This window comes from Ascaphus truei, chromosome 5 (assembly GCF_040206685.1).
Source record: "Ascaphus truei isolate aAscTru1 chromosome 5, aAscTru1.hap1, whole genome shotgun sequence".
In the NCBI taxonomy this organism is placed as follows: Eukaryota; Metazoa; Chordata; class Amphibia; order Anura; family Ascaphidae; genus Ascaphus; species Ascaphus truei.
In genome coordinates this window covers 191,789,231-191,811,586 of record NC_134487.1, presented here as the reverse complement: position 1 = coordinate 191,811,586, position 22,356 = coordinate 191,789,231, and the positions used below count along the sequence as shown (strand labels likewise).

At 43.8% G+C, this 22,356-nt stretch overlaps 2 protein-coding genes across 10 annotated transcripts in view; one reads left to right on the top strand and one right to left on the bottom strand.

Moving 5' to 3' along the window:
• AP3M2 (adaptor related protein complex 3 subunit mu 2) overlaps nucleotides 1-22,356 on the bottom strand; it is a 48,852-nt gene that overhangs the window by 11,747 nt on the left and 14,749 nt on the right. For 2 of the 9 annotated variants that reach the window (XM_075601520.1, XM_075601522.1), the window contains exons 2-4: nucleotides 6,850-7,190; nucleotides 6,209-6,380; nucleotides 4,059-4,196 (exon numbers count right to left, since the gene is read on the bottom strand). In XM_075601520.1, the coding sequence (XP_075457635.1) occupies nucleotides 4,059-4,196; nucleotides 6,209-6,380; nucleotides 6,850-7,122 (583 nt within the window). In that variant the 5' untranslated portion in view covers nucleotides 7,123-7,190. Of the gene's footprint in view, nucleotides 1-4,058; nucleotides 4,197-6,208; nucleotides 6,381-6,849; nucleotides 7,191-7,935; nucleotides 8,095-8,117; nucleotides 8,496-13,384; nucleotides 13,576-22,356 lie in introns of those variants that run through there. The other 7 variants (XM_075601521.1, XM_075601523.1, XM_075601516.1 and 4 more) reach the window with 7 other exon arrangements.
• LOC142495694 (uncharacterized) lies at nucleotides 16,498-20,640 on the top strand. Its single transcript, XM_075601510.1, has one exon. It carries the CDS (start codon nucleotides 18,239-18,241, stop codon nucleotides 20,078-20,080), a length of 1,842 nt encoding a protein of 613 aa, XP_075457625.1. The 5' UTR covers nucleotides 16,498-18,238; the 3' UTR covers nucleotides 20,081-20,640.

The window sequence follows — 22,356 nt, the reverse complement described above, 5'->3', positions numbered from 1 at the left end:
AGGGGTCGCTATACTATTTCACAACCGAGTCCCGTTTGAGGTTGAACGAATAAAGCGTGACCCAGAGGGTCGATATCTCATTATAGTGGGTCTTCTGCAGCATTGCAGGGTGACCCTAGCATGCGTTTACGCCCCATGTGAGCGTGACCCGCAGTTCTTTGACGCATTTTTCCTCAAACTTCAAAGATGGGCAGTCGGAAACGTTATAGTAGCGGGAGACTTTAACAAAGTTCTGGACCCCCGCATTGATAGATCCCCTAGACAAGAGCGAGACAGACAGGCAGGAGTCACAGCACTGCTGGAAGGACTACGGAGAGGTTGTCTGGTTGACATCTGGAGGGAGCAGCATCCCGGCGAACGTAGTTACTCGTTTTACTCACACCCCCACGACAGTTATAGTAGGATCGACCACTTCTTTGTCTCGGGCAGAATGGTCCCCCAAATATCCGACACTATAATTCATGACATTACATGGTCGGACCATGCATCAATAGAGCTACGATGCACACAAATTAGACCAATTAGTCCCGGAGCAAATTGGAAACTAAATGAATCCCTGATTAAGATCCCAGAAATTGAGCAGACAATTAAAGATGAGATCAGACAGTTTTTCTCACTGAACATGGGTACAGTGGATTCTCAAATAATGTTATGGGAAGCCCACAAAGCCACGCTGAGGGGAACATTGATCAGTCTTGCAGCAAGACGAAAGAAACTAAGGGAGGCCAAATTGACCCAACTATATAAGAGGCTACATGAGCTCTCCATACTCCATAGCCGATCAGGTGGAGGGGATATCTTAAAGGAGTTGAAAGATGTAAGGATTGAACTTAACCTCCTCCTTACTTCCCGGGCCGAGAGGGACATGAGTTGGACAAAGAGGAAATTTTTTGAAAAAGCCAACAAGCCGGACACCATGCTAGCTAACCGGATCCGCAATAAGCAGCCAAACTATAACATCCAGGCAATCAAGACCAAAACAGGAGATATGTCCTCCAACCCTAAACGAATAGTGGAAGAGTTTAGACTTTTTTATGAGCAGTTATATAACGGGGAGAAGGTTGCACATAGCACAAAAACTAGCGCCACACTCCAGTCTTTCCTGAGAGAGGCGGATCTCCCTAGGCTGAGCAGATTGGAGCACGAGGCAATCCAGAGGGACTTTTCATTAGAGGAGTTGGTAGGGGTTATTAAGAACCTAAAACCCTCCAAGGCCCCAGGCCCAGATGGATTTTCCAATTTATACTATAAAAAATTTGTAGGGATTTTAGCGCCGCACATGCTCAAAATGTTCAATGGGGTATTGTCGGGGGAACCCTTCGCGGCCCACATGCTCCAGGCGTCGATATCTTTAATACATAAGAAGGACAAAGATCCCACAAATTGCCAAAGTTACAGGCCGATATCATTAATCAACTCAGACATCAAAATTTATTCTAAACTACTTGCTAACAGATTGAGTGCGATCCTGCCAAGGCTTATTCACCCAGACCAGGTTGGATTTATTAGGGATAGACAAGCGGCCGATAATACCAGAAGGATAATAGATATTATTGATTTCATCAATACCAACGGGCTCCGTGGCATAGCACTAAGCTTAGACGCGGAGAAAGCCTTCGACAGGATTGACTGGCCATACATGGAGTCTACGCTTGGAGCATTTGGGTTCAGAGGGAGAATATTAGGGGCAATTAAAGCATTATACACAACCCCGGCAGCTAAGGTAGTACACCAAGGCTTCCCATCGGAGCTGTTTAATATCAAAAGCGGAACCAGACAGGGCTGCCCACTTTCGCCCCTGTTGTTCGCCTTATGCGTGGAACCGCTAGCAGCGCACATTCGTAGCAACCCGGACATCTCCGGAATCCAAATTAGGTCGCAAGAACACAAGGTGGCGCTATACGCAGATGACATTATTCTGACACTGACAAAGCCACTCACCTCGCTACCCAATCTGTTCGCCCTACTGGAAAAATTTAGTAGCATATCGGGTTTTAAGATCAATCAGGCTAAATCAGAGGCGCTCAGTCTGAATTTGCCGAGAGACATGGAGAAATTAATAGAAATTAATTTTAAATTTCAATGGCAGCCGAAAAAGATAAAGTATCTAGGGGTACATATTACTAAACAGAGCTCCACTCTCTATCAGGCAAATTATCCACAGCTCCTACGGGCTTTAACAAAGGAGCTCAAAATATGGTCCACTTACGGAATTTCCTGGATTGGTAGAATCTACTGTGTTAAGATGAACCTTCTCCCACGTTTACTATATCTCTTTCAAACTCTTCCGATACCAGTGGTACGATCAGAGATTAAAGAACTACAAAATTCAGTCACAAAATTTATTTGGCAAAATAAAACACCACGGGTAAAAATGACAATTATGCAACGATCCAGGGAGACAGGAGGCTTGGCAGTGCCGAGTTTGTTGGCATACTATAAAGCGGCCCAATTATGCCAAATTACACAGTGGCATGGGAATCCAGAGCTGAGACGCTGGGTGGCATTAGAGAAGGAGGTCTGCGCCCCGCTTGCAATCGAAAACCTGATTTGGTACCCAAAAGCTAGACTGAAAGACCTAAAGGATCCTCTGTCCTCCGTGCTCAACTCACTGTCGGTCTGGGAAGCGGCCAAAACTAATCACTCATTAACCTCTAAACACACCTTAATGGCCCCATTATACGGGAATCCAGATTTTGCTCCGGGTTTAGTTGGCAAAAACTTCACACATTGGCAAAACAGGGGGTTCCACAAACTAAAAGACCTGGAGGGACGCGACACCATTAAACCGTTTGATCTAATACAGTCAGAAACTGGCATCTCCAACACAGAATTTCTTAGATACCTCCAGGTCAGGGCATTTTACACCAAACACACTATTAGACCGCCGTTAACTAATTTTGAGAAGCTCTGTGGTCGAGGCACCGACACACGGGGACTTATATCTGCTCTGTACAGGGTGGTGGTCGGTTCTGACAGTGACGGTTCACACAAACCCAGGTTCATGACTCAATGGGAAACGGATCTGACGGAGCCACTGGAGGACGATGACTGGGCTGAAATTTTTAAGGCGGCAGCCAGCAGTTCGATCTGTACAATATTAAAGGAGAACTCATATAAAGTACTAATGCGGTGGTACCTCACCCCAGTTAGATTGGCAAAATTCGCGCCGGGAGCTTCCCCGCTCTGCCCCAGGCAGTGCGGGGAACAGGGGGACCTGTTCCACATGCTGTGGTCTTGTCCACGAATTAGACCCGTATGGATCCAAATTAGAGATTGGCTACAGAGGCTCTTTCTGGGCCTCAAAATTCAACTAGATCCGTGGGTGTTCCTTCTAGGCAAACCCACGACAGACGTATCTAGATCAGGGAACAAATTGATCGCACACTTTGCTACGGCTATGAGATGCGAGACTGCAGCATTGTGGAAACAGAATGCAATTCCATCATTAGATAAAATTCGGAATAGAATTTGGTTTGTTTGCCAGATGGAAAAATTGACAAGTCTGGTCAACGACACTGGCCCAAAGTTTCAAAAAGTCTGGTTGCCTTGGCTGGCACAGACAGACATCCCAGGGGTGAGCAATGCCTCCATCTGGCTTTAATAGCGGCAGGTGAGTTCTCCTTGGATGGCGAGCAGAAGCTGCAATCAGCCATATACGAGAGAGACAGTATGCCCGCCACGGGAGGACGCTAACACGGATCCATTACCCCCTATATTCACTACCCGGTGCCTCACCGAATCAGTTGGACGTAACACCTGACCTACGGACCAGGAGCGGAGAACATCGTACATCAGAAAGGATTCCTCTGCCCCCCCCCTTCCCCTCCCCCTCACCCCCCCTTCCTACCCCCACACCCTCCTGTCTCCCTTCTCCCAGGTTGGTATGAATGGCGGTATGTATGTTGTTTGTCCCATGGAAAGCTTTTTATTTTGACAATGTGACAACTGTATGTTATACACTTTGAAAAACACAATAAACAGAATGTTGAAAAAAAAAAAAAAGAACATGTTAGATTCCTGGATTAATATTAATCCCTCCCGCTCCACCCGTGTACCTGATTTATCGATGATAACATCTATCTCTTCTATGACATCAAAGTAAGCCTCGTTATTAGTGTATTTAACTCCTGTGCGTCTCCAGGGCACTACCGAGAGCTGCCCCGTGGGAAGCTGATCACCAACGTTGGAGCTTCCTGAAATAGGATATAAGAGCATGAGGGTAAAAGGGGACGATAGACAGCACTCTGATAGTGTTAAATTTATGCAATTGCAGGGTGCACGGAACAAAAGGGGACCCTTATTCCCCTGTATAGTACTAACAAATCTACGTAAGTACCAGCACTCACTGTCTAATAGCTAAATGATGAAAACAGTTGTAATGCAGAAAATACATTTAATAATAAAACAAACCAGAAATAAATCAAATGTGTTTGCAGAAACCAGTATCACAAATGGGCATGTCATAAAATGAGGGGTGGGGGGGGGGGGGGGGAAGGAAAATGGGGAAAAACATGAAACACAAGGAATATACACAAAAAACGGAGAACGGAAAGTATGCTAGGGGGGCGACGTTTCGAGGGACTACCTCTTCATCTGGCCCATTCCCCCTGGTCCAAAAGGTCCCAGAGGTACTTCCCTAAGCCTCCCTTCCCCTATAACTGGTCAAATCAGACACCCCTGAAAATAGATAGCAAACATAGAGTGTAGGCTAAATACAGCTAATAGCAGGGCAGCAAGAATCCACTAAATCCAATAGTTCAAGTACCACAAGACACTGTTGGCAATAGTACAGTAAAGGCTGAACACAGTTTCTCCACACGAGCACAAGGAGCAGAGCCACAGGGTTTGATTACTGTTTTCCTTTGCTATTCCCATTAACCTTTTATTGACTGTTGTGGACTCCTGGTGCTTTTTTGCACGCTGCTTTTTTGCAAGCTGTGTTCAGCCTTTACTGTACTATTGCCAACAGTGTCTTGTGGTACTTGAACTACTGGCATTGACTTTAGTGGATTCTTGCTGCCCTGCTATTAGCTGTATTTAGCCAACACTGTACGTTTGCTATCTATTTTCAGGGGTGTATGATTTGACCAGTTATAGGGGAAGGGAGGCTTAGGGAAGTACCTCTGGGACCTTTTGGACCAGGGGGAATGGGCCAGATGAAGAGGTAGTCCCTCGAAACTTCGCCCCCCTAGCATACTTTCCGTTCTCTGTTTTTTGTGTATATTCCTTGTGTTTCATGTTTTTTCCCCTTTTCTTTCCCCACCCCTCACTTTGTGACATGCCCATTTGTGATACTGGTTTCTGCAAACACATTTAATTTATTTCTGGTTTGTTTTATTATTAAATGTATTTTCTGCATTACAACTGTTCATCATTTAGCTATTAGACAGTGAGTGCTGGTACTTACGTAGATTTGTAAGAGCATGAGGGTGGCCATCTTTATCCCACCCACCATCAGTATCGGATACAGCCATCATGGATTTGTGATGTCTCCCAGTTTTCCTTAATTCCACCCGCTCTTTCCCAGTCCCACCCAATGTCTCCCGCTCCCCCATTTTCTTAGGTTGAAAATCAACCACCCAGTGTACATCTGTGTTACCCCAAAGGCGAACAGCCTGATGGGGCTCCCCAAGAGCTGCTCCCCTCTGCACAGGACCAGTGTGCTAAGGGTTAATATTTGCTTGTACTTTGTGGAACGTCACCCCACCCACTGGAACGTTAATGAGCCAAGAGGACACAAAGAACTTTTTGTTCACAGCTGCATTGAAAATCAACCACCCCAGTGTACATATGCATTGCCCCAAAGGCAGACAGCCTTTGGCGCAGCCAAAGGGTGTGAGCCTTTTGCTGCTGTTCAGCTGCTGTTTGGTGATGTTAAAGTGATGTTAAAGCTGCTCAATTTCAATCGGAAAATCACAAGCCCTTTATCTCCTGTAACCAATTTTCCAACTCGATCTGTCCATGAAATGTCTGTAAATTGATGGTTTAACCCTTATCTTTTAATGTAACCATGTATTTGTATAACTCTGTGCCCAGGAAATACTTGAAAACGAGAGGTAACTCAATGTATTACTTCCTGGTAAAACATGTTTATAAATAAAAAATAAATTCCTCCCAGTACATCCCAACCACTTTCAGTTCCTCCCAGTCATTAGTGACATAGTGCACAGTGCAATGGGAGCTGTCTTAAACACCCGGCTCTTACCTGTGATGGTGTTGACCACACTACGTAGAATGGTTGGAGGTTTGATGAGCTCCTTCAGGATGTTGGACTCAGTAGCCAGAGGGAAGCCGTTGTCCAGCATCTCCTCCAAAACCTCGTACACGACCACCACATTCTCCTTGATTACAGCCTCTGAGCACGAACCGAAGTAATCCTTAGAGGGACCAGGAAACATGGTGACACAGGGTCTCATGCAGGTAGAAGACAAAGGTAGCAAAGGACAGGGTGACACAGGTGACTTGGTGATTCTGTAAAAGCCTGAAGCCCATCCTATCTGTCCCTCCCACGACAGGGTAACACAGTCACACAGACTGAAGGGATATAAAGTATCTTTCCCTCTCATCGTAAGGGTGATACAGTGACAAATAGAGAAAGGGCCTATGACCCATGGAGACTGTTCTTCTCTACGCAGGGTAACACGTAACACTGACTGAAGGGACCTACTGTATGACTCATACAATCTGTTCCTCCCACCTCACGATTACTTTGTGACACAGACAGCAGGGACCTGTGACCCAACACGTCTATCCTTCCCATTTTAGGGCACCACAGTAGGCACTTATGACCCATGTTGTCTGTCCCTACCTTTGCAGGATGACATGGATAGCAGAGAGTGGCCTCACCTGGAACGTGTCCACCACACGGTGAAGGAACTCAATGGCAAAGAGCGGGGGCACCTCCGTCTGGATGACAGCCACAAAAAAGATAGCGTGGCGGTAGACACTGAGAAGGTAGTGATGGGGTGTGGGAATGATGGGTGGTACGTTCTCCGCCTCTGATGCCCGCTCCTGAGCCTCGAAGAAGTAATCACAGACGGAGCGGGACACTACACTCTTCCAGTGCTTCTCCAGAAAGATGTCCCCAGATGGGTTAATCAGAAACAGGCTGTGGATCATGGCTGATCGCACGAGGGAGACTTGCTGTGCTGTATAGTAATAACGAGTATCTCTATATACTGCCACACCTTAATAACGAAAAAGATGCACTGTATTACTTCCAGCACCTGATAATGAACATGTTGCAGTATAGAATTATGATGTGTATCTCTATTCATATATATAAATAATACAGTGTATACTGTGGCAAGATGACCGTGGCTAGTGAGGAGACAACACAATTCTTCTGGTGAAATAATATGCTGGCGGTTTATTTGTCCAAAAATATAACAAAAACAATGGGTGCTCTGTCCCTTTAAGTAACATAAAACATAAACAAAAGCCTATCCCCGTTAGGGAAGCTAACTGCACTAGGTTAAGCCTATCTACCCGGCTGGTTAGCTGAGCTAGACCAGACCAACAATATTTGGTAATAGCACTTGGCTCCTTACTTAGGAACTTTATTCCATTGGGACCATTGGGACCATTGGGACAGCATAAATCTGTGTCTGTCTGTCAGCTCTCCTGTCCTCTCAGTGTCTGAGAGAAACTGGTATAGTGAAAGAGAGAAACTATACTACAACCAAGCGCTCAACCTATTGTGAAAAATTGTGTGCAATAGATTATAGTGAACATCAAATATTAAATAAAATAAATTAAATAAAAATGTGATAATTGGTGTATCAAAACTGTAAAAGGATAACCACTAAGCTCAATAGTCCACAAACCACCAGATTAGGGGAGGGTATGGGAATGGGCTGCCTAGGACTATAAACAAGCTATTCCATATAGCTATAACAAGTATTAGTACAGAGAGCAAAGTCCTTGGCGCACTATCAAGTGTGTGAACCTGATGTAATAGTCATGCTTTTGGAGAACTAGTTCGTAAATGTCCACAGTCTGTCCTCCTGATTTCCTTCCGATATTCAAATATCTGTAATCAAAGAGAACAGGAGACCATTGCGCAGTATCCCATGTGTATCGAAGCCTCATCCACACAGCTGCTAGATACTTACATCTAGATGGGTAAATGCAGGCCTTGAAAGGTATCTTTAAACCGGAGGTCTGTGTCTCTCGTAGGGTTGTCTTGGGTTCCCCACTGGTGATGCTCCCGCTCCACAGATGGCCGATTCGCCCAATGGTACACAAAAGATAAAATGAAAGATAGTGTGGTACAGTACAATTTAATAAAAACTATAAAAAGATCAACATTTGATGCACTCACATGCTAGATGATCTTACTGCACGATTTACAATGTGCTGTCCGCAAGCATGAGGGGCTGAACCGTGGTGTGTGTGGAGGCTGGATCCCGCGTGTGTCTCTTCCTCGCGGCCTCAATTCGGAGCGCCAGGTCCACCTCAGATGACGTCACCGCCCACAGCAACCTCCTCAGCTGGTCAATACACATGGGATACTGCGCAATGGTCTCCTGTTCTCTTTGATTACAGATATTTGAATATCGGAAGGAAATCAGGAGGACAGACTGTGGACATTTACGAACTAGTTCTCCAAAAGCATGACTATTACATCAGGTTCACGCACTTGATAGTGCGCCAAGGACTTTGCTCTCTGAGAGAAACTGCTGCACCAGAGGCATTTCCTCTTCCTCTTTTTAAAGGCAGGTGAGCTTACTAATTAGGATCACCTGTGGACGGCTTAATCAGCTGGGTTAACTCCTCGTATACTGGAAAGCAGGCATACTGCCACCTCCTACTAATGTATACAGAGTCTATGACTGTCACAATACATACAGAACAATGTATAACTGTAAAGCTTTACACATTCATATATAAAAATAGATGTATGTAATAAAATTTGTTTTCCTGAAGTGCTGATAATTTACATGTGTAGGCACAATGGGTCTAAGTGTGCGTGATGGCGACGCGACGAATTACGTCACCCGTCGCCACCCGCAAAAGTTGTATTTTCTCCATTTTTTCTATTTTTGTTAAATAAATCATGACACGGTTTAATATGTCATGTGTTGTTGTTCATCTGAGGTTGTATTTACCTAATTTTAAGACCTGCTAAGGAACAAATGATTGTTATTATGTTCTGATATGTAAAACCATAGAATTCAGAGGGTGTACTTTCTTTTTCACACAACTATATGTTGTATGTATGAATGAGATAAGTTAACTAAGAAAAAATCAGGCACTCACAGGTCTTGAAAAAGGTTATAGGTTGAACCAAAATGTTAACCCGTTTCATTCTTTTTTAGAAGACACTGTTAGTGTCTAATGTGTCTAGTGTGTGTGTGTGTGTGTGTGTGTGTGTGTGTGTGTGTGTATAGTATCTGTACCGTGCTATCCAAGCGTACTTATCAAAAAACGAATAGACGATACCGTTCTGTGGCTAACGAATTGCTTTTATTTGTGCGAGCTTTCGAGATATATTTGTAATATATCTCTGGACCTGGAACACTGACTGAGAATATTTCTGGCTGGGTGGAAGGCATTCTAAAACCACTTGTCAAGAACACACCCAGCTATATGCAGGACACCACCGACCTGCTAAACAACCTTAATGCCATTGGCCCCCTCCCAAACAGGAACACTACTAGCTAACATGGAACTAGAATCACTTTACACAAACATCCCTCACAAAGATGGGATTTCAGCCTGTAGATACTTTCTGGGACCACAGGAGCCACTCACAGAGAGTGACTAAATGCATCGAATGTATTCTGACCCATAACTACTTCACATTTGGAAATGAAACATACCTCCAGACAACCAGGTCCGCTATGGGCACTCGGATTGCGCCACAGTATGCCAATCTGTTCTGCGCAAAACTGGTAAAGCGACTTTCTTTCCACCTGTCACTTGAAACCCCTTACATACCTTCGGTACATCGATGACATCCTCCTGATTTGGACCTCTGGTGAACAGGACCCCCTACAGTTCCATGAGAACTTCAATACGTTCCACCCGACCATCAACCTCAAACTCACCCATTCCCCGGACAAAAGTATATTTCCTAGACACCATCATTACTATAAAGAACAACCAACTACAGACTTCTGTATATAGCAAACCTACAGACAGAGCCAGCTATTTGAGGGACAAAAGCTTCAACCTGACACACACTAAGCATGCAACCATCTATAGTCAAGCCATCCGATACAACCGGATATGCTTCGACACAGCAGACAGAGGCCAGCGGATTACAGCCTCGAGATCAGATTTCATAAACCGTGGATATAACCACAGAATTGTAGACCAGCAAATCCACAAAGCCACCAGAATACCAAGAAGTGATCCCGTTGAATACAGACAGAAAGAGACAAGCGACAGGGTATCTTTGGTGGTCACATATAACCCACACCTAGAAGCCCTTCGCAAGATCGCCAGGGAACTACAACCCATTCTCCAGGAAGATACAAGACTGCAACAGGTCTTTCCTAAAACACCCTTATTATCATACAGACAACCTCATAATCTCAAGAAAATGATGGTGAAGAGCAAAGTATTCAGCAGTACAATTGAATGTGGGACAAGACCATGCCAGGATGCAAGATGCAAAACCTGAGCAATGCTCCACACAGCGGGCACAATACAAATACCACACAGGAATCTGGAGTACAAAATTAGAGGAAGGTTCACCTGTTCCTCCAGCAATGTCGTCTACCTCATGTGCATGAAATGCCCAGGAGGCTGCTACTACATAGGTGAGACGGGACAGGGGCTAAACAAGAGAATTAATCTGTATCGCCACAGCATTACACGCGGAACAAGAGACAGTCCTGTCGGGAACATTTCTCTGACTTTGGCCATAAGATGAACGATCTGAAGGTGGTCATACTCAAAGGTAATCTTAGAAAACCAAAAGAGAGACCGTTGCATAAATACAAATTTATGCAACTGTTCGGGACACTTAGCGATGGCCTACACCGAGACCGCAGTTTCATGAGTCACTACTGACACAAGAAAACTCTCTTCCCATGAGTGCTAAAGGCCATGTCTTTACATACTGCGCTATATGAATGCACACACAGCTGTTTCTAACACACATACTGACAACACAAAAGTGTACTATTCTACTCTCCTATTACATAAGTAGGATATAGATCAATCAAGGTGCAATAGAGGAATATACAATTGCAAAAATAGAACCAAATGGTCCCCAAAGGGATCAACAAGAAAGACCCTCTAATAATATGCACTCTATGATAATAATACTTATAATGGTGAAAAGTAGGAATAAGTATGGCTCCCTCCGAGTAGATAGGGTCTAATTAAAAACAAAAATAATAAAATTTTATGGCATCCAAATATCAAATATGTGACACTGTGAAAAAATAATAATAATAGCACTAAAACTTATTTAAAATCCCCGTAAAGGAGTAGCAGTAATGGTAAATATTTTTTATCCAAATAGTTGTTTTTCTAATACTGCTGCGACATCAGCTAATCTCTATTAGAGTCTGGGAATATCTTTAGTTGTAATACATAAATGTCCTGGCATTGTATATATGCTGGAAAACAATATATAAACCACAAGAGCAGTATAATTCTAGTATTGCGTGATAGCCATTAAGCATATGTGGAAATAATATTGCTAAGAGGTTATTCATATAACTTGTACAATGTTACCTTTTAAGTATACATAACACAGTCTGTTTTTTGTATCAATATAGTTTGGTTATACCATTAGTATCAACATAACAGCTTTTGAAATTCAAGCAGGACACATAGAGTAGTATGACTAAAGTTCACTCGGTGACGCTTCCAAATGTGTATCAAAGCAGGTAATGATAGCTGTATGTGCAATAATCGGGAGAGAGTTAGTTATGTTTTAGCCATATTCGTATGCGAAAGGTAAACCGGTCTGCCTCGGCGGGTCAGATACAAACAAAACAGGTATACAGGCCGTATTCCCAGTTGCTGTGTCGCACTCCGGTGACATCACAGTTCGTGACGCTCTACTCAATCGACGCACGTTTCGCGAGATCCACTCGCTTCTTCAGGTGGGGAGGAGTCTCAATTCAGGCCCTAAGTCTGTAGTATTTATACATAAAGGAGGCGTGACTTGTTTTAATATCCTTAATGGGTAAATTAGCTCTGATGGCCTAAACCGAGACCACAGTTTCACGAGTCACTACTGACACAAGAAAACTCTCTTCCCATGAGTGCTAAAGGCCATGTCTTTACATACTGCGCTATATGAATGCACACACAGCTGTCTCACACACATACCAATTCACAATCTAATTCCATCCCTATATACCAATAGGGACCACATACAGTAGTATCCACACACACTTATAGTATTGCAACACCCTCTTACATTTCTACACCTACAGTACCCACACCATTGGAATACAATCCCACTCCACACACACACACATTTTTTGTAAAGCGCTGTATACACTGTGGGCGCTTTATAAATTTATATTTACATATACACACACACACACACACACACACACTCATACATCACGAACATTCAGGGACCATTTAACACCTCAAGTCATAAATCACATACAGCATAGGGGGAGGGATAGGTTTCAGTCACAGATAACATTCCAAGATGCACTGTTTTTATCAGAAACCTTTCTGCTTTATCCATTGTAACACCGCCGGAAGAGGAGATCAGTGTATCTCAAAAGCTCGCACAAATAAAAGCATTTTGTCAGCCACAGAATCATCTATTTGTTATATATATATACACATATACACACACATATACACACACACACACAAGTATGTATATATACACATATACATAGATACATACAGACACACACAGAGATTATACAGTACATAAATATAAGGGCTCTTCAACTGGCAGCACAGGGGCCAAAATGGTCCAGTGCAGGGCCTTGCAGCGGCTTCAGAACTGTCTGCTCCTGCTAATTTCATTGTAGTTGCTCAGGCAGCTGGGTACAAAATGTCATACTAAAATGCACTTGTAAGCTAAGGAGATCTATCTATCTATATATTACAAGGGTTATAAACGCATACAAATTATTTAAGTATAGTCCTTTTTAAGTCTTTCAATGTATCCAAAATTACCTTATGTTACACTTGTGGACCATCTAGTCATATTTTCTTCAGGATCTTGCCCCTTTGGATAACTAGTTAAAGATATTTAGCAGGGATCTTTAACTAGTTATCCAAAGGGGCAAGATCCTGAAGAAAATATGACTAGATGGTCCACAAGTGTAACATAAGGTAATTTTGGATACATTGAAAGACTTAAAAGGATTATACTTAAATAATATATATTGACAGAGAGCAGTGTGTACAGTATCTGTAAAGGATGCTTCTCCCCACCCACCAGGATGATGTTACCTCCTCGTCCTCGGAATGCGCCTGCCCTTCCTGGGGTATTGGAGAGGGGGTGAGAGGGGCACACGGCTCTTACCAGTCACAGGACTTCCCGCACAGTGACATAAATGTCCCACACGCTCACTGCAGCTCCTTCCTCTGTATGCGTCAGATGATGCTTCCTCCCCCCTCCTAATGCTCAGCTGACTCCCTCCCCCCAGCACCAGCTGCCAAGGGCTTTGTGCACAGAGGCAGCACAGCATGTGTATGGGAGTGTTTGTCTGCGAGTGGATGAGTATGGAAGTGTGTGAATATCTATAATTTTACTTATATCGCACCATATTGTGCATAGCTCTTTACACAATTACAATACAGGTATAATAAAGTACACAGTAGGAATTAGAGCAGCAAGTAAATGACAACATAAGACAAAGGGAGGCCCTGCCACAAAGAGCTTACAGTCTAAGTGGTGTATGAGAGTGTGTTTGTCAGTGTGTATAGGAGTATAGAACTATGTTTCTGTACATCCGAGCAAGTGTTTAGATGTGTTTGTGTGCGGATAGATGTGTACAGGAGTCTGTTTGTGCAAGTTTGGTGTGAATAGATGTATAGTATATGGGCGTGTGCAAGTGTATAGATGTGTTTGCTTGTGAATAGATGTGTATGGAAGTGTCTTTGTGTAGAATATAAATGTGTGTTTCTGTCTGAATACATTAGTATAGATGTATGTGTGTTTCTATATGAATAGATGTGTGTGTGTGTGTGTGTGTGTATGTGTGTATAGACGTGTATTTGCGTCTGACGTGTAAACAAAAGTGTGTGTTTGTGTATGACTAGATGCGTAAAGAAGAAAACAGAAGAGGTCACCACAAACTTCACTTTCAGCAATGTTTCGGCTGAACACAGCAGCCTTTGTCACTTGTGGTTGGTACTATACAGAGGCACATATGTGTGCATGGCTGTGTTCGTGTTCACATCTTTGTATATAGAATATTTGTGTAGGTACTATAGATGTATGTATACTGATGTGAGCGATTTCTGCAGATAAGTGTTTGCACAAGTGTTTTAAGATGCATATATCATAATTTCTGTTCATGTGTATAGATGTGTTTGTATATGTGTATTTATATATACAGTGTCCGAAAGTGTCTTCATCTGTTTATTTGTGGGTGCTTTTTTAGTCTGTATCAGTTTATAGGACGGAGCATCCATCGTATATCCCCTTTATACAATAGGACTTTTTTATGGTCTGTGTCTGTTTATAGGATGTAACGGCCATTGTATATCCCCTTTACACAATAGGACTTTTCTCTGGTCTGCATCTCAATTTATAGGATGGAGCCTCCATCATATATTCTAATAATTTTCTATTAAAGTCTATAGAATAGATTCATGTGTGTACATTATTTGTCTGTGTAGTCTGGCCTAGTCTTGTAACTAAAGCCTGTGTGGCAGTAACTTGATCTGCTTCTTGTGAAATAGTTGCCATGGTGACGAAGCCTTCATTCTGCATCAGCCTTGTTAGGCCTGTGCCCTTGACCTTAATTAAACCCCTGCTCAGCTATGTCATATGGACGGACTCCATTGAAACAAAAAACAAGTGATCCCTTAATGACTGTTAGCTAAAGCAGCTTTGATATGAAACCCTTCTCAACACCAAGGGCTGTAATAAAGTGTGCGCAGAAAATTATCAATGATAATTGCAGGGTATGACCCTGCAGTTGCTATACTTCAGACGAGCGCGTGTGCGCACAGCCATGAGCGTTGGCGCGGCAGATCTGGGAAAATACAAGAAATTTGTATTTTTGCGCTTCTGCCGTGCTGCGAGCCAATCACAGCGCAGCCTGACGCTGTGACGTCAAAGCCACACCGCCTAGCTGCGCACGCCACCCCGTGCGCTATATTAACTAAACGTGCACGCCACGTGCGTGCACTATATAACAAGCCTAAGTTTGTTATGCTTGTAGATGCCAATGGACAGTCATTTTGGATCTGCCCTTGATGTGGGTGTTTGCAACACCTACTGCTTCCTTGCCCTCAGCTAGATTCAAAATAAAACCCATGCTGTTTAAATTAAAATGCCCTGTGAAATTATTTATTTATAAAATGTTTTACCAGGAAGTAATAGATTGAGAGTTACCTCTCGTTTTCAAGTATGTCCTGGGCATAGAGTTAAGATAACAAATAATACATGGTTACAATACATAGGGCTCTATGCAGTAAGCGCCAAAAAAGTGCAATCGCCAAGGGTACCTTATCGGCAAGATTCTGCCGATTTTCCCTCTCCGTATGCAATAAGTGCCGAATCCCTTCCGAATCAAGCCGAAAACATTTGCTCCCACTCTGCCGATGACACACGTATCGGCGTGCATGGCGAGGTGGTGTTAGGTTCCCTTGCTGAATCAAGCATGTTTTGGAAGAAAGAAAGAGAGAGAGAGAGAGACATACAGAGCTGGGCGATTTACATATTTCATATTGACTGAGACAGTTGTGGTGTATTGTGAGAGGTTTGTCCTGTGTTGTTTTGTTTACATCTTTGTCTTGTTTTCACTTTGTAAGTGTTCAGTGCGATTGTCTTTAAATTTCTTTTCTGATCTTTGTGAGTGCTAGAGGTATGGCCGCAAGGCGTGGGAAGAGTGATGCTGGTGTGAGTGGTACTGGTAGTCGTGTGAGTACGCGTCTGAGTGAACGTAGGATTCAGGGGAGTGCTGTTGCTGCAAGTGCGAATGGTGTTGCTGGGAGTGCGAGTGGTGTTGCTGTGAGTGCGAGTGCTGATGGTGGCTCTGTTGCTGCTGGTGCGTCTGGTGGTGGGGTGGTTGCTGGTGGCCCGCTTTTGGAGTCTCTTCCATTGGAAGGAGAGTCCAGTCAGCAGCAGCCAAGCTCTGGGCCTGCACGTATTTCGGAAGAAACGTCTGGAGCGGCCACGTAATCCTCGGTTCAATGAAGGGGAAAACAGAGTTCTTGTCACAGGGTGTCAGGATTGCCTAGACCTCCTGCCTAGCCATAGCTTCCTTGTCCACTGGGTGTGCTGCTGTCTTCTGTTGGCTCTGGGTTCCTCTGTCTGTCTGTCTTCTTGTTGCTCCTGTCTCTGTCCTTTATAGCTTGCTTCCTGTCTGTTGCTTTTGCCTTTGCTTGCTAGTCAGACTCCTACAGTATGCTCATGCCTGTCTTTGATCCTGACCTGTTTCCTGTACCTGTACCTGTATTGTAGTCTGCTCACAGTAAAGGTCCTTGCTAGTAATCTGGCTTGTCCCTGGTTATTCCTGCTCCCCGGTCTCAGTCCCTGCTCCCTGTTCTTAGTCCCTGTCCTGCCCCGCCTGTCCTGTTCCAGTCTCCTCGTTGCCGACCTCTGCTTGTACCTAACTTCGCTGCCTGCCGCCTGCCTCGGACCCCTGCTTGTACCTGACTTCGCTGCCTGCCGCCTGCCTCGGACCTCTGCTTGTGACCCCTACTACGCTCGTGCTGTTCCGGCCACCGAGATCCTACCCGCCACAGGAGTCTCCCGTGACAGAAAGCAAAGGCCACTTCTGGATCTCGCTGGAACAGATTCTTCTTCTGCCTGCACCCTTTCCTGCCTGCTGCAGCAGACCACATCCGCATGGTTGAAGATAAGTACTTTCGTTTCTTTTTTGGAAATCCAAGTTGGGATTTTGAAAGGTTTTTTTGTCGTTGCTGCTAAGTGTTCTGCAAGAATTATTGCGTTCATAACGAAAAAACATTTTTTTTCTGAGACTAGAACTGTTACTACCGACTATTGCAGCTTTCTTTGAGATGTTTATTTTTGCAAAGGTTTCTGCAGGGTTTTTTGTGCCACTTTCTCCCTGAGAAGAATTCCCTATTATAAAAAAGACCCTTCCCTGCAGTACCTGTTTTTGCCATTTTGAGACTTTCATTACCTGGACAAGAATTGTCTGCATTGTGGGTGGGCCACTGCAGATTTTCAGACTCACATTTCTATTTAGGACGGTTACCTTGATTTACTGCTGTTCACAGGGTCTTCATTTCAAAAGACAAAAGTGCTCCCATTATTTTGTTGCTGCATGCTTTGATTTTCTTGCATCTATAGTTTTTCATATGATTGGTTCTAAGGTTTCAGGTTTACCTGCAAGTTCCCCTAAAGTTTGTTTCTCTGCAACATATGATATCCCTACGCCTGATATCAAAGGTTTCAGATTTGACTGCAGGGTTCTCTGTCTGATATTCCTATGTCAAAAGTTTCAGATCTAACTACAAGTTTACTCTGGATTAGTTTCCTGCTGTCTATGATATTTCTATGCCTGATATCAAAAGTTTCAGATTCAACTGCAGGTTTTCTTTGTCTATATGATATCCCTATGCCTGATGCATAAAGATTTAGATGTAACTGCAGGTTTTCTCTGTCTGTCTGATATCCCTACGCCTGATATCAAAGGTTTCAGATTTGACTGCAGGGTTCTCTATCTGATATTCCTATGTTCAATGTCAAAAGTTTCAGATCTAACTATAAGTTTTCTCTGTATTAGTTTCCTGCTGTCTATGATATTTCTATGCCTGATATCAAAAGTTTCAGATTCAACTGCAGGTTTTCTTTGTCTATATGATATCCCTACGCCTGATGCATAAGGATTTAGATGTAACTGCAGGTTTTCTCTGTCTGTATGATATCCCTATGCCTAATGCCTAAAGATTCAGATATAACTGCAGGTTTCTCTGTCTATGTTTTTTCCTTGCATTTATAATCTCTGTGACTGATGTTAAAGTCTTTAAGGGTCAGCTCTCCTATCTTGTGTCTTTCTGTGTCTAATATTCCTGTTGTTCATTCTAATGCTTCTGTTTTAAAAACACATTTCCTCTTTACTGGTGTCTTGGGAAGTGTGGTTTAATTATGGCTCCCACTCAAACAGTCTTGAGCAGTAAATGTGAACACAGTACCACTGATTCTTCAGAACTTCTCAAAGCAAGGAAGAAGAAGAAGAAGAAGGGAGGCATTACTGTGGAAGTTGCAGAAGGAATTAAGAATGAAAATTTAACCTCAGAGTCTGCATTTGATGAAAGAGATATGCTGCAGCTTAAGGCAACTCACAGACGTAGCCCAAGAATAGTGGAAGAGAAGAAAGATGCTCCTACTCAGACGCTTCAAGCTGCACAGAAAGCGATTGATTGTCTTTATGAACGTTTAGATAAGGAGCAAGAGGCCAAGATTGCACTACAAAGCTGTCTATCTTCAGCAATTGCTAAGTGTGTTCTCCAGGAGAAAGAAAGAGAGCAGTTGGAGAGGGACAGGGTAATCCTGTCAAGTAAGCTGGAGAAGGCCTATGCTGATAATGCGCAGTACCAGAATTTCATGGCTCAAGTTGGCGCAAAACTGGAAGCCTCTGAGGAGAAGAATTGCCACTTCAACATAGAACTACGTTCTTTGAGAGAGATCTTCGAAGGATTAAATAGCAGTTTTGAAATGGTAACCCAGAAGTGCAAGAATCTCTGTGTCCAGGTCAGTGAAGGAGATAAGAAACTCCATGAATTAGGAGAGGAGAAGAAGCAGTTGGCCCAGGAAAAGTTGGATATGCAGACAGCACTGCAGAATGCAGAGAGAGTGCTGCAAGAGGAACGTGTCTCCCTGGAGCGGCGCACTCAGGCAGAGAATATGCTGCAGAGTCAGCTGCGAGAACTACGTGCACATCTGCAGGACGCCAAGGAGAGATGGGTGAATGCTGAAGAGAGACAGCGAGTATTGCAGGAGGAAAGTTTCCAGACTGCCTACAAGATAAAGATGCTGGAAGAGTATTTGAGTACCCAGTGTGTCCCCAAAGAACAGCATGAGGAGCTGAAGGTCACACTGAGCATAACCAGAGCCTCGCTGGAGGAGGAGAGGTCTGGGAGAGCACGGCCCGGTTCTGCCTCCAGCAGAAAGTCTCTTTCAGACTCTGGTTCCACAGAGACATCCCCTCTCAGTCCTCCTGGAGACGTGGGGGAAGTGGGCGACCTGAAGGAGTTTGTTCTGCGCCCCGCGCCACGCGGTGTCACCGTCAGATGTCGGATCAGCCGAGACAAGAAAGTGATGGACCGAGGACTGTACCCCACCTACTACATGCACCTGGAGCGGGACGAAAACCACAAGCTCTTTCTTCTCGCTGGGAGGAAGAGAAAGAAGAGTAAAACGTCCAACTACTTGATATCTATTGATCCGACCGACATGTCCCGGGAGGCGGGCAGCTTTACTGGCAAACTCCGATCCAACCTAATGGGGACCAAGTTTACAGTGTTTGACCGCGGTGTTAGCCCAGCCAGGGCTCAGGGACAGTCAGAGAATGCAGCGTCCCGGCAAGAACTGGCGGCTATTTGCTATGAAACTAACGTCCTCGGGTTTAAGGGTCCCCGGAAGATGGCGGTTCTCATTCCCGGAAAGAATTTCAATCACGAGCGCATCCCTTTCCAGCCACACAATGATTCGGAGAGCCTGCTGTCTAAATGGCAGAACAAGTGTCAGGAGAACATCATCGAGCTGCACAATAAGGCCCCCGTGTGGAATGATGACACTCAGTCTTACGTGTTCAACTTCCACGGGCGTGTCACACACGCATCTGTGAAGAACTTCCAGATTGTGCACGACAATGATCTGGAGTACCCTCTGCCCACTGACAAGCCACCAGAGGTGGGTCACCTTGAGTCGCCGTTTCATCAAGGCCTCCGGGAAGAGCCTGGAGGATCGTCCGGAGAACGCTCCTGAGAGGGGGGAGTAATGTCAGGATTGCCTAGACCTCCTGCCTAGCCATAGCTTCCTTGTCCACTGGGTGTGCTGCTGTCTTCTGTTGGCTCTGGGTTCCTCTGTCTGTCTGTCTTCTTGTTGCTCCTGTCTCTGTCCTTTATAGCTTGCTTCCTGTCTGTTGCTTTTGCCTTTGCTTGCTAGTCAGACTCCTACAGTATGCTCATGCCTGTCTTTGATCCTGACCTGTTTCCTGTACCTGTACCTGTATTGTAGTCTGCTCACAGTAAAGGTCCTTGCTAGTAATCTGGCTTGTCCCTGGTTATTCCTGCTCCCCGGTCTCAGTCCCTGCTCCCTGTTCTTAGTCCCTGTCCTGCCCCGCCTGTCCTGTTCCAGTCTCCTCGTTGCCGACCTCTGCTTGTACCTAACTTCGCTGCCTGCCGCCTGCCTCGGACCCCTGCTTGTACCTGACTTCGCTGCCTGCCGCCTGCCTCGGACCTCTGCTTGTGACCCCTACTACGCTCGTGCTGTTCCGGCCACCGAGATCCTACCCGCCACAGGAGTCTCCCGTGACACAGGGATTCTGGAGCACTATGACTGTCTGTATGGGCATTTACTAGGTAAGTCTATCTTTGCATTGATTCTTCAAAGACATGTTATCCTAGGTCATGTGAGATGTCTTAATATCAAAATATTATTCTATAATATCTATCAATTAAACTTAATTGTTACACACATATTCCTTCATGCTTTAGAACGACCATAACAATCAGTCTAAAAATGTTGGCAAAGTTCATACAATATACATGCAAGCTTCCTTACATTTGTATGTTTACACGTAAATGCTCATGTGGAACACATATTACACCTAAACCAGCATGTTTGGTATCTCTTGGAACCGGTAGCAGTTTAGGAAACTGATCGTTTTTATAATAATAATTAACGTCATATATTTTGTATGTATTTCAAGGGCGGACAAGTTCAGCATCAAAAAAAGAAATGTGGGATCAAATAACCTTGGCTGTGTCTGCGTGTGGGAATCATGCGAGGGACCGGCCGAATTGTCGGAAGAGATTCGATGATATCAGGGAAAACTTAAAGAAAAAAATACAAGCACAACGGATGCATGCTTCTGCCACTGGAGGTGGGCCGCCAGCACAAGGTCTAATCTTAACACCATTGGAGGAGCAGATGCGGGAAAAATTTCTTCCTGTCGTCGTGGAGGGTTTGCCCGGGGACAGAGATATCGGAATTTATTCTGCTCCATTTCCACCAGGTGACAAATGTTACTGTACTAGGCGTGTCGTAGGTTACAGTTCTTATCTATATTTCCGCTGCAACTTATACTTTCTTCCCAATATAAGCATACCTACATATATATCTGTATATATGTCTCTCTCTCTATATATCTATCTATATTTATATCTAGTTGTCCTACAAAAAGTAAAAATTAATATATATGGTGGCACTGAGTGCTCATTTGCATGTCATTTCCCAGAATCCCTTGCTGCAGTGGAAGCGCTGTATGCTGGGCGATAATGGGGAAAGACAGGGTTGCAGACCTGTCTAAGACATGCAAATGAGCATACAGTAATACTTACAGTTGATATATATATATATATATATATATATATGTGAATAGATGAGAACAAGGCACTCCATCAGGTAGATAAAGGTGGGTGCAAATCCTATATAAATCAAATAAGCAATACGATACCGTTTGAGCGATAATCAGAGGCAGCACTCCACAAGGTTGTCAAAAAAAGTTTTGTATTTAGTGTGACATAGTAACCACAAAAAAACTTTTGTATTTAGTGTGACATACTATGTCACACTAAATACAAAACTTTTTTTGACAACCTTGTGGAGTGCTGCCTCTGATATTCGCTCAAACGGTATCGTATTGCATATATATATATATATATATATATATATATATATATATATATATATATATATATATATATATATATATATATATATACACATATACATATATATATATATATACACATATACACAGTGTTCGACAAACCTATACATTTGCTCGCCCCGGGCGAGTGGATTTAACCCCCGGGCGAGTAAATATTGGCCCAAGCAGCACACGTTTGGTACTAGGTGGCGAGTAGATTTTTTGTGTGGCGAGTAGATTTTTTGGTGATTTGTCAACCACTGTATATAAACTGTATGTTTATATATATATATATATAAAGAAGAAACAGAAAGTAGCGCCAACAAGCAAAGAAATATATATCAAATGATATTAATAGTGGTTAAATAATTGGCCTAAAAGGTAAAAA

What these genes read in the sequence shown, in the direction of transcription:
- LOC142495694 (XM_075601510.1), top strand. Translation starts at nt 18,239, where the DNA reads ATGGCTCCCACTCAAACAGTCTTGAGCAGTAAATGTGAACACAGTACC.